The 11857-nt window shown below is 43.9% G+C and overlaps 2 protein-coding genes across 7 annotated transcripts in view; one reads left to right on the top strand and one right to left on the bottom strand.

Moving 5' to 3' along the window:
• Window positions 1-2586, top strand: part of Mast2 (microtubule associated serine/threonine kinase 2) — a 62282-nt gene extending 59696 nt beyond the window's left edge. For both annotated transcript variants that reach the window (XM_013355289.2, XM_005371496.3), the window contains exons 26-28: window positions 159-295; window positions 422-615; window positions 893-2586. In XM_013355289.2, the coding sequence (XP_013210743.1) occupies window positions 159-295; window positions 422-615; window positions 893-2418 (1857 nt within the window). In that variant the 3' untranslated portion in view covers window positions 2419-2586. The remainder of the gene's footprint in view (window positions 1-158; window positions 296-421; window positions 616-892) is intronic.
• A 1007-nt stretch (window positions 2587-3593) lies between these two features.
• Pik3r3 (phosphoinositide-3-kinase regulatory subunit 3) overlaps window positions 3594-11857 on the bottom strand; it is a 72557-nt gene continuing 64293 nt past the window's right edge. For 3 of the 5 annotated variants that reach the window (XM_026778181.1, XM_026778179.1, XM_026778180.1), the window contains exon 11: window positions 3594-6979. In XM_026778181.1, the coding sequence (XP_026633982.1) occupies window positions 6781-6979 (199 nt within the window). In that variant the 3' untranslated portion in view covers window positions 3594-6780. The remainder of the gene's footprint in view (window positions 6980-11857) is intronic. The other 2 variants (XM_013355291.2, XM_026778182.1) reach the window with 1 other exon arrangement.

Raw genomic sequence — 11857 nt, 5'->3', positions numbered from 1 at the left:
CCGGGCTTGGAACCACTTTCTAACCTGTGAGGGAAAATAGCACTTGTTAATGTTGGTTTGTAAGAACAAGAGCTGGAGCTGTGGTGCGGCAAAGGGCAAGACAAGAAAATAGCACCTCCCTTAGCCAGAGTCATGTTTTTTTCTGCTTGGCCTCTCAGAGTGGAAACAAGGTATCAATTTCAACAACTCCCTTGGAGAATACGTCTATCAAAGTGGGGCCAGCTCGGAAAGGCAGCTACAAAGCCAAAATGGCCCGAAGGAGCAAACGGAGCAGGGGCAAGGATGGGCAAGAAAGGTGAGACAAATGTGGTCCAGAGGTCTACCCTGAGAACCTGGGTGCTCACATTTGCTTGGGGCATGGGCTCCAGGCCCACAGTATGCTGTGCCCTGTGCAGCTCAGCTTTGCCCTTAACCTCTACAGCAGAAAAAGAAGCTCCCTCTTCCGGAAGATCACTAAGCAGGCCTCCTTGCTGCACACCAGCCGCAGCCTTTCTTCCCTTAACCGCTCCTTGTCATCAGGAGAGAGTGGTCCAGGATCTCCCACACACAGCCACAGCCTCTCTCCCCGTTCCCCTCCTCAGGGCTACCGGATAGCCCCTGATGCTGTGCACTCAGGTACAAGGGGTTCCCTGCAGATCAGAAAACACTCCTTGAGAAACAGGAATGAACCTGAGCCCCATTGTAAATCTCTTTTGAGCCCACCTTTGAAGATCCAGAAGTCTTGGGAGGAGTTTATGGAGGGAAGTGGATTAAGTAGACTCTAGTCCACCAGTAATATAAAGTGGGCATTTCCAGGACTACGTTCTGCCTTGCAACTTAGTCACTTCTAATAAGTAACGTTGATGTGCTGTTTTCTGTTGGTCTGTCTTTCCATCCATGCGACTATCCAAAGTGGGAGGGAATTCATCGCAGAGCAGCTCTCCCAGCTCCAGTGTACCCAGTTCCCCTGCTGGCTCTGGACATACACGGCCCAGCTCCCTACATGGTCTAGCACCCAAGCTCCAACGCCAATACCGCTCTCCACGGCGCAAGTCAGCAGGCAGCATCCCACTGTCACCACTGGCCCACACCCCTTCTCCACCAGCAGCAGCAGCTTCGCCTCAGCGTTCCCCATCGCCTTTGTCTGGACACGGAGCCCAGGCCTTTCCTACCAAACTTCACTTGTCTCCTCCACTAGGTAGGCAGCTCTCTCGGCCCAAGAGTGCAGAGCCACCCCGTTCTCCACTGCTTAAAAGGGTGCAGTCTGCTGAAAAGCTGGCAGCTGCACTGGCAGCGTCTGAGAAAAAATTAGCCCCTTCCCGCAAGCATAGTCTTGACCTAACCCACGGCGAGCTAAAGAAGGAACTGCCTCCCAGGGAGGTCAGCCCTTTGGAGGTGGTTGGAACTAGAAGTGTGCTCTCCGGGAAAGGGCCACTTCCAGGAAAAGGGATGCTGCAGCCTGCTCCTTCAAGGGCCCTTGGGACCCTCCGGCAGGATCGAGCTGAACGCCGAGAGTCACTGCAAAAACAAGAAGCTATCCGGGAAGTAGACTCCTCAGAAGATGACTCTGATGAGGGGCCTGAGAACAGCCAGGCCACACAAGAGCCAAGACTGGCTCCCCAACCAGAAGCAGGCCAAAATGTACCCCCTAAAGTTTCAGGAGAGGGTAGGGAAGAGGACACTTTCTTGCACAGGGATCTAAAGAACGAAGGTCCTGTACTCTCGGGCCTATTGACAGGGGTCATACTAGGTTCCCCCCAAATAGAAGTTCCTGGACTCTCTCAGAGGAGGCTCTGGAGGCCACAAGCCTTTGAGGAAGCTACCAGTTCTTTAGAAGCCTCCAGCCTGAGTAGGTCTGGGCCCACAAGCCCCACCTCCTCTGAAGGCTGCTGGAAAGCCCAGCACCTCCACACACACACGCAGGCACTAGCTGCACTTTGTCCCAGCTCTTCAGAACTTGCCTCTACTAGTTGTTCTGCCACCTCCACCTCTGGAAACCCAGGACCATGGTCCTGGAAATTCCTTATTGAAGGTCCAGACAGAGCATCCCCAAACAAGAAGATAACAAGGACAGGTGAACCAGCTAACTCCCAAGATTTGGAAACCACAGTTCCAACTCTTCCTAAGAACCTGTCTCCTAAGCAAGAGAAGTCACAGTCACCCGGTGTCCCTGGGCTGACCTATCCACTTCATGAGGTCCCCAGCCAAAACTGGCTATGGGAGTCTAAATGTGAACAAGTGGAGAAAGAGGAGCCAGTCCTGAGCATTATGGAAGTGCCTGATGCCTCAGGCGACAGGAGGCAGGACATTCCATGCAGAACCTACCCCCTCAGCCCAGAAACTGGGCCCAGCCTGCTCTGGAAAAGCCAAGAACCTGGGGGCCAACAAAAGCATCAGAACTTGGCACTGGCATCAGATGAACTTTTAAAGCCAACATAGCAGTTGGGTTTGCTTTCCTTGCACTCACCTGTGTAATACATCCTCCTGAAAACCATCCTGGCTTTTGTTTGCTTCTTTCTATTGGTCATTGTACACAGGACTCCAGGTCTGGGGCCTGTTGCTCCTGGGATTATAATGATTAAATTTTTACTCTCGGGAAGAGAACCCAATCCAGCTGCATTTCTTGGGTCATCTAGGATCTGAGAGTAGGAAGTGGCTCAGGAAAGAGTGGGCAGAATGTAGTACACACAATACACCTACTATCTTCAAAGAACCAGAAACAACTCAAAGTCAAACAAGGTTTACCTTCCTTCTGCATAGCCAGCTATCAGTGTACATGATGAGCAAAGCAGGGGCCAGCCCTGAGATTCTGTAGTTAATAGAACACTGAATGGCCACTGCTTGCTTGGTAAGGAAATTAGCTTTTTTCCTGCCCTAGGCATCATACTCAGTTTGGGCAGAGCTGGAACTAGAACTCAGGCCCCTGACTCTAAAACCTGTATTTATTTATCGTCTAACTTTGTATCTTAGCAAGTAAACAAGAAAAAGTAAAAGGAAGTGACGACTTTTAACTTTGGATATATTTATATTGAGCTATATATGGGGTATCAAGAAGGTAATAAAATATACGGAAATGAGAGCCATATTTTATCAACAATGACACCCCTGTGCACAGCAGCATAAAGAAAGTGAGTTAGGAGGTAAAGCTTGGTGGTTGCTCAATATCCGAGAGGAAAGAACTTCAAACTAGAAATAGGATATAATTTTTGACTATCGTGGTATTAAACATGCACAGTTCATGCCTTGTACTTAGGACATAGCAGGGAATAAATGAACAAAACAAGGCAAGTAAACAGACATTCCTGACCAACCACGCCATGTGGGTAAAGTGCCATGCAGAGGACAAGAGGCCAAGATTAGAAAGTCTGCGTCTAACCTCAGAGGAGAATGGGAAAAATGCTTATTTCTGGGCATGAGAACCAATTAAGTGCACTTATTAGTAGGAATGGATATTGATTTTTTTCAATGTTTTATCCTGCTTGGGGTAGATAGGACTGTTAAGTGTTGGTTTCGTCACACAGAAGGGAGAACCTCTAATGGTCCCAGTTTAGCCTCCAAGACTGCAGGACCACATACTGTCCTCCCTACCAAGCCCACCCCCCTCCATGCCAAGAAGACAGAAATTCACTGCAATATTTTTATTGGCATTTGGAGCAAGTCGGCTAGACCATCCCTGTCTTGAAGAAGGTACAAAAAAAAAAAAAAAACCCCAAACAATATTTTTGCCTTGCCTTCCCCCCTACCCGTCCCCACCACTGCACAGTAATGTCTGATGACAAGAACAGTTTGTAAAAGTGGTCTAGGAACTACATTATAAATTGTCCCAACACAAGACACAATTGGCTTCCTTCTGAGTCAGGTATTTTTACATAAACTACATGAATTTTTTTTAATTACACCAAAGACAACAGAATAGAGTTTCACAAGAAACAACAGTACCAAAGTTACATGCGAGAATTTGTAAAGAAACAAAGCTGGTTGTCACAAATGGCTAGAGCTAAATCAAAACTGAGCAGCTGGCAGCAAAGGACCAAGCACAGACCCTCTGGTTTATGATGCCATGGAAACCTCACAGAGATCTACTCTGGGGTCTTACCTGGCAACAGAGATCATCCTAGAAAACAGAAATTGCTCAGAATTTTTTTTCTAGCTCAGGAGAATGCATGGAGCCGGTACCTTGCAGCAAGATGAGACACATGGAAGACGCCACAGTGGCTCGAGGAGTCTGAAGTAAATGTGGAAGAGTGGAGCTGCAGATGTCTTCATCTGTGGGTGGAGCAGTGACAGAAACATAGGCAACCTACCTATGTTTGAATGATGCCAGGTGTAAACAGCATTGTTTCGCTATAAAAAGAGACAAGTGTATCTAGCCAACCAAAAGCTGCTTTCATGTTGGGGGCTGGCTGATCTGCCCCTCTGGTTAATATCTGTCTCTTTACCCTCTGCTTCAGTCAGTGAGACTGCAGTTAAGATGCCAATAGAGCTAGAGAGTCCCGGGGCCCAGATACGGGAACAGATGATTAAACTAGACTAGCATGCTGACTCCCCCAGACACCAGGGCCACTGTTAGGAAACTGTGTCCTTATGCCATTTTCACAGCTCAGGACCAAGTAAATCATGTGGCAACATCTCAGAAAAAGGTACCTTCCTATTTATTAAATGACCCCTGGTCTTGGAGCACTTAAAGGAAAGGAATATAGGACTGCCAGACAACCTTTCTCCACAGTTCAGCCCAATTGTAGATGCTAAGATGCTGCCTTCTGTCTCCTACATATCCTCCCCATCTGCCCTACAAAGTCATGACATTTTCAACACTCCAGTTGTATATTATATTCCATTTTGACTTACTTGGGGGGAAGCACCCAGGACACACTAGAGTTTTAGTGACTGACAGGAGGAATTCCTTACACCTAATCTTGAGCCTGTGACTGCTTCAGCAAGTTCAGTCAGGTACAAGTCACACAGCTATGCGAATCAGCAAATACCTTGGCATTACCTGATAACTGAGCAAGATTTCAAGCTGGCAATTTTGAGAAAGGCAGGACCTTTACCAGAGGCTGAGAGGTCAGTTTCCTCTCGCTCCATACTGGAGCCAACAACAACGAGATGTCCCTTTCTTCCTGTGCTTACTGCAACGACAGCTCCCCAAAAGTCTTGATCTCTCTCTATTGTAGTTCACTCCAGACATTCACCGAGGTAAATGCTTAGGGAAAGTCATGTTCATCTTTAGTTTGGCCCCCAATTTTGATCTTCCCTTATCATAAGCCTTATGAGCCAAGACCCAGGTATGGGCTGCTTATCTTGTTCAACTAGAATGCCTGCCTGCATGTCACTGAGCTCAAGCAGCTGAGTCATACTGAGCCGTTAATGGCTCCAGGACTGGCTCTGAAGCAGCTGGGCTCTGTTTGTTAAATGAGTGTGAAGCCAGGAATAGATGTCTGCCCTCTACCTAATGAACTTCACTCAGCTGGAAGGCCTAAACCACATGGAGCAGAAGATTCCTGGCCTAAAATCACAACCACTGAAGCATGAGGAGAGGCTTGCACGCTGCCTTAACGGCAGGCTCACAAAAAAAGACAAATAGGAAAGCTTGTAGAATTTTTTTTCCCAGATAGTCTGAACTCCACACTACATCCCCTCTCTTGGCAAAAGCTTCAACCACATTATGGAATAATGTGTGATGAGATGGGCCCTTAACCCTGACACAAGGGCTCATGTGCATGAGATTTGCTGAGGTCTCTGGCCACAAGCTGAGTCCTCCTTTAGCTACCTACCTATGGCTCCCTAAACCCTACCCAAAAATAGGGAGATGAAGGCAAATTAATCCTTGTATAGTTTTGGCAAGGCTTTTAAACCTGGGGAAGCACATAACAATGTTGTTCTCTATCATTATTTGGTATATCAAGCCATCTAAAAGCACTGGATTGCACCTTTACTCATAAAACTAGTTACAAAGGTTTCAAACATCATTCTTTTGGCTAAAGAAACACCACACAAGCACCAACTTCACCATGACTCAAAGCTGACTATCCCCACAAGACAACTCTTATCTTCATCTCAGAAACAAGGCCAGGGCGAAAGGAACACACTGACCATTTCTAGTGTCTGTTAGAACTCACATTTCTCTTTCAGGTTTCAGTACAGAAGTGTGCATTCAGCTACTGAGTGTCACCTTCTCCCCTTAGACCTTGGTCTAGCAATGTTTTTTGATTCATGAACACAGTGAGTTAGAGGAAGGAGATGGTAAGATGCTGAAGCCTAAATTATGTTGGTAACATTGAAATAACATCAACTGAAGAAGTCTTTTGCCTCCTTTTTTAGATTCTGTAAATGAAATCCCACACCTATTCCTTTGGTTGCCTCCCCCCACCCCATTTTACCACAGAATCAGTTAGATTCTTATTGTAGGGAGAGACTATCAAAGCAACTCCCAACAGAACCATGACCTGCTGCATTTTCAGGGTTGAAGACAAGAGGACATGGACTCTTCAGAGGCTTCCAAATAGATCCCCCACCCCCACCCACCACTGTTCTGTTCAAGGTGCCTGACAGCAAAACAAAACCCCATGAAACCAGCATCTGCTCCAGCTTAGTACACAAGTGCAGCACAGCTGAATCCAGAGACCCTGGGCCCCTCATTTACCCCCAAATCCTGGCCAGCTACTGCTCGGCCTCTCCACTTCACATTCACAGAGTCACTTGTGCAAAACAAGCAGTCTACGGAGAAAGAATGCCCTCATCGTAGTCTAGTTAAAACCACAGGAAAGAAATGCTGGAGAGCCATGTCTCTTCCCACTCTGCTTATCTGCAGAGCGAGGGCATCTGTGCATGAACAGGGTAGGCGAGCCTGACGTTGAGGGAGTCATTGTGCTGAACCAGGGATGTCTGCTGGTAATGGAGCACCAGCTCCTTCAGCGAGCTGTACAGGTTGTAGGGTTCTGCAAAGCCGTATCCTCGAGCAGTGCTGTAGATCACACAGTGCTTCACTTCCCCATCCGCACTGCAACGACACCATGGGAAAATGCTAAGGCAGGTCAGGGTAGACAGGAAGGATCCCATGTATCAGTCAATCAGACATAACTGTGCCTCTTAAAGGCTTGACTTCAGATACTTAACCATAAATGTAGACCTAATTTCCCAGTCCTCAGTTCCTGTCATTCCACATATATGTCTATCCTTTATTAAGTCCTCCTCAGCGCTGCTTGCTATAGCTTACAGTCATGAGTTCTGAAGTCAAGGTGGTAGTGCCACAACTTCCTTTCTTGAGATTGTTTTAGTTATTTTGGGTCTCTTGCACTTCATAGAAATTTTAGAAAATCTTGCTTATTTTCTGCAAATATTCAGCTAAAACTTTGGATTTTGTTAGGATTGTGCTAACTTTGTAGATTAATTTTATGAAGTACTGATATTTAAAATATTTTTTGAGGAAAGAAAGTCAAGTCTATTATGTTTCAAGGAGCTGAGTAAGTTAACAGAACAGGAAAACTACCTCTAGATGAGTGGTTCTCAACCTGTGGGTCATGACCTCTTTGGGGTTGAAATACCCTTTCATAGGGGTCACCTAAGACTCTTAGAAAATACAGATACTTATACTATATAACAGTAGCAAGCCGAGCGGTGGTGGCGCACACCTTTAATCCCAGCACTCAGGAGGCAGAGGCAGGCGGATCTTTGTGAGTTCGAGGCCAGCCTGGTCAACAAGAGCTAGTTCCAGGACAGGCTCCAAAGCTATAGAGAAACTCTGTCTAGAAAAACCAAAAAAAAAAAAAAAGTAGCAAAATTGCAGTTATGAAGTAACAAAAAAATAATTTTATGGCTGGGGGGTCACCACAACACGAAAAACTATATTAAAAGGTCCCAGCATTAGGAAGGTTGAGAACCACTGCTCTAGATATTAACATGCAAAGGTCTTCACCGACTAAACTCCTAACTTCATTCAGTCATTTTTCTCAGATCTCACTGTACAAATTTGTTAAATTCCTCAGCATTTTATAATTTTAAATGGCATGTCACCATTTAGTGAAAAATGGGTTATTCATTACTAGTACACAGAAGTACACTTTTGTATAAACTGGGCATAGCAACACCCCATCATCTAGGAAGTAGAGGCCTTATTAGAAGTTCAGGGTCATATTCAGATACACAACAGGTTTAAGTAAGGCCTGCCTGGGGTACCTGAGACCCTATCCAAAAATACATACATAGATAAATGAATATATGTGTGTGCGTGTGTGTATACAGAGAGAGAACCTGCAACCTCTATAAACCCATTTTACCTCTTCCTTTCCAATCACAATGTCTTTAAAAAAAAAAAAAAAAAGGCCGGGTCTCGCTGTGTAACTTGGCAGGCCTGATACTACATAGACCAGGCTGGCATGAAACTCACAGAGATCCACCTGCCTTTGCTGCTGCATGCTGGGAGGGATTAAAAGCATGTGTGCCACCACTCCTATCTCAATCACAAGCTTTTCAGAATGGACATACTGCTCTTGGAGGAAGACATTCAAATTTCTTTCACTAAGTATGCCATCTTTGATCCAGTAATAGAAATCCTCACCTATTCCTAATCTATCCCCTGCCGTTTTTTTTTTAAGAGATGAAAGAATTGGATTTTGCAAATACTTTTTGTAAATATATTGAGTGTATCATGTGATTTTTTGGTTCCTTTTCTAGTATTATCACATTGCTTTTTCTATGTGACTGTGGTTGCCTTCCTTAAGTTTTCTTTTTATTGAAAATAGATATTTTTTCTTCACATAATGTATCGTGATTATAGTTTCCCCTTCTAATCCTTCCAGTTCCTTCTTACATTCCCTCCCATGTGAATCCACTACCTTTCCGTCTCTCATTAGAAAATAAACAGGCTTCTAAGGGGTGATAATAATAAAGATAAAACAAAAACTAACACATTGGAATTGGACAAAACAAACAGAAGAAAAAGAGTCCAAGAGAAGACACAAGAAACAGATCTATGCCAGGTGGTGGTGGCACATGCCTTTAATTCCAGCACTCAGGAGGCAGAGGCAGGTGGTTTTTTGTGTTATGGTGACTCCCAGCCATAAAATTATTTTGTTGTTACTTCATAACTGTGAGTTCGAGACCATCCTGGTCTACAAGAGCTAGTTCCAGGACAAGCTCCAAAGCTACAGAGAAACCTTGTCTCAAAAACCAAAAAAAAAAAAAGAAAAAGAAACAGATCTACTCATTCACCTACTCCCAAGCTTCACTCAATGTGACAGTTGACTTCTTACTGCCTCAAGATGCAGGATTCTCAGCTCCAGCATCTGCTTGTACACCTCCATGCTCCCATTCATAACCATAATGGACTGAACCTCTGAAACTGTAAGCTGCCACCCTTCATTAAATAAGAAGTTTCTTATTTAAGAGTTGCCATGATCATGGTGTCTCTTCACAGCAATAGAAACCCTAAGACAGATAGATCCCTTTGGCCAACAACTCAATTAGCTGTGACTCAACCCTGAGACTTAAAGCTTCCTCTGCTGACAATAGATGGCCAGTTGGGCTCTGTCTCCCCAATTATTTGGCAATTTAAGCTAGATCACCTTCTCACATGTTTTAGGAAGCTTCTACTGAATTAGGTTTCTCTATTACTCCTCAAATGGCCCTGAATTTCAGCTGTCTCTCTCCTTATTCCTGCCCTTGCCCCTCTCTTCCTTACCCCTCCTCACTTGAGACCTCTCTGTTCCAGCCTCCCCTCACCCATCCATAACTATTCTATTTTACTTTCCTAATGAGATGTATCTGTCCCCCTAGTACCTTGTTTTTTTACCTAACCTCTGTGGTTCTATGGATTGTAGCTTGGTTATCATTTGCTTAACAGCTAATATCCACATGTAAGTAAACACATACCATATTTCTCTTTCTAGGTCTGGGTTAGCTTACTCTGAATGATTTTTTTTCTAGTTTCATCCATTTACTTCCAAATTTGATTAGTTCATTTTCTTAATGGCTGAGTAACATTCCATTGTGTAACTATACTACATTTTCTCTATCGATTCTTCTGTTGAAGAACCTCTAATACAGATATTTATACTATATAACAGTAGTAAACTGGGCGATGGTGGCGCACGCCTTTAATCCCAGCACTCGGGAGGCAGAGGCAGGCGGATCTCTGTGAGTTCGAGACCAGCCTGGTCTACAGAGCTAGTTCCAGGACAGGCTCCAAAACCACAGAGAAACCTGTCTTGAAAATCAAAAAAAAAAATAGAGCAGCAATGAACATGGTTGAGCAACTGTCTCTGTATTAGGATGAAGCATCCTTTGGATAGATGGCCAAAAGTGGTGTAAGGCTGAGTTTTATTTTATTATTTTATTTTTTAAGATAAAAGTTTCACTGTGTAGCCTTGGCTGTCATCGAACTCGCTTTGTAAACCAGGCTGACCTGGAACTCAGAGAACCACCTGCCTTTGCCTCCTGAGTGCTGGCATTAAAGGTGTGTCCCATCACTGTCTGGCAAGGCTGGATCTTGAGATCAATCAATCTTCCTGAGGAACAGGCACAATGATTTCCACAGTGGCCATACCACCAGCAATGGATGAGTGTTTCCCTTACTACACCTCTTTGCCAGCATTAGATGGCATTGTGCTATTGACCTTAGCCATTACATTTGACAGGTGTAGAATGGAACCTCCATGTAGTTTGGACTTGCGTATCCCTGATGATTAAGGATGTTGAACATTTCTTTACATGTTTCTCAGCCATTTGATTTTCCTTTTAAGAATTCTCTGTTCAGATCTGTACTCCATTTTTAAATTTGGTTGTTTTCTTGATATCTAGTTTTTTGAGTCCTTTATATATTTTGGACATTAGCTCTCTATTGGGTGGGTAGTTAGTAAAATCTTTTCCCATTCTGTAGGCTGCTGCTTTGCTAAATGAGGATGTCTTTCACCATGCAGCAGGTTTTAAGTTTTAGGAAGTCCCATTTATTAGTTGTTGATCTTACTGCCTGTGTTAACAGTGTTCTGTTCATAAAGTCTTTTCCTGTGCCAATGAGTTCAAGGCTATTCCCCAATTTCTCTTCTATCAACTTCAGTGTATCTGGTTTTATGTTGAGGTCTTTGATTCATTTGGAGTTGAGTTTTGTGCAAGGTGATAAGTATGGATCTATCTGAATTCTTCTACATGCAGACACCAGTTAAACAAGCATCATTTGTTTAAGATGCTGTCTTTATTCCAGTATGTATTTATACTTTCTTTATCCAAAATTAGATGTCCATATGTCTGTGGATTTATGAGTGGATCTTCAATTATATAGTCCATTGATGAATGGGTTTTGTGCCAATACCGCCCTGTTTTTATTACTGTGGACCTGTAATACAACTTTGAAATTGAGAGTGGTGGTACCTTCAGAAGTTCTTTTATTATTCAGGATTGTTTTAGCTTTCCTGGGTTTTTTATGTTTCCATATAAAGCTGAAAATTGCCCTTTCAAGATGTATGAAGAATTGTGTTGGAATTTTGATGGGGTTTGCACTGATTCTGTAGATTGCTTTTGGCAGAATGGCCATTTTGACTGTATGAATCCTACTGTAAGCATGGGAGATCTTCTGATAGCTTCAATTTCTTAAATGACTTGAATGACATTTCCATCACACAAGTCTTTCACTTGCATGGTTAGAGTTGCCCCAAGATAGTTTACATTATTTGAGGCTATTGTGAAAGATGTCATTCCCCTGCTTTCTCAGCCTACTTGTCATTGGGATATAGGCGAACTATTAATTTTTATGAGTTGACTTTGTATTCAGCCACTTTGCTAAGTGTTTATCAGCTGTAGGAGACATACTACCACCCTCCATTTCTTGTTCTTTTTCCTTTTTTATTGATTTTTTATTGAGCTCTACATTTTTCTCTGCTCCCCT

This window comes from Microtus ochrogaster, unplaced genomic scaffold (genome assembly GCF_000317375.1).
Source record: "Microtus ochrogaster isolate Prairie Vole_2 unplaced genomic scaffold, MicOch1.0 UNK110, whole genome shotgun sequence".
NCBI classification, from domain to species: Eukaryota; Metazoa; Chordata; class Mammalia; order Rodentia; family Cricetidae; genus Microtus; species Microtus ochrogaster.
Note: the sequence above shows the minus strand (reverse complement) of the source record. Positions and strands in the feature narration are given on the sequence as shown.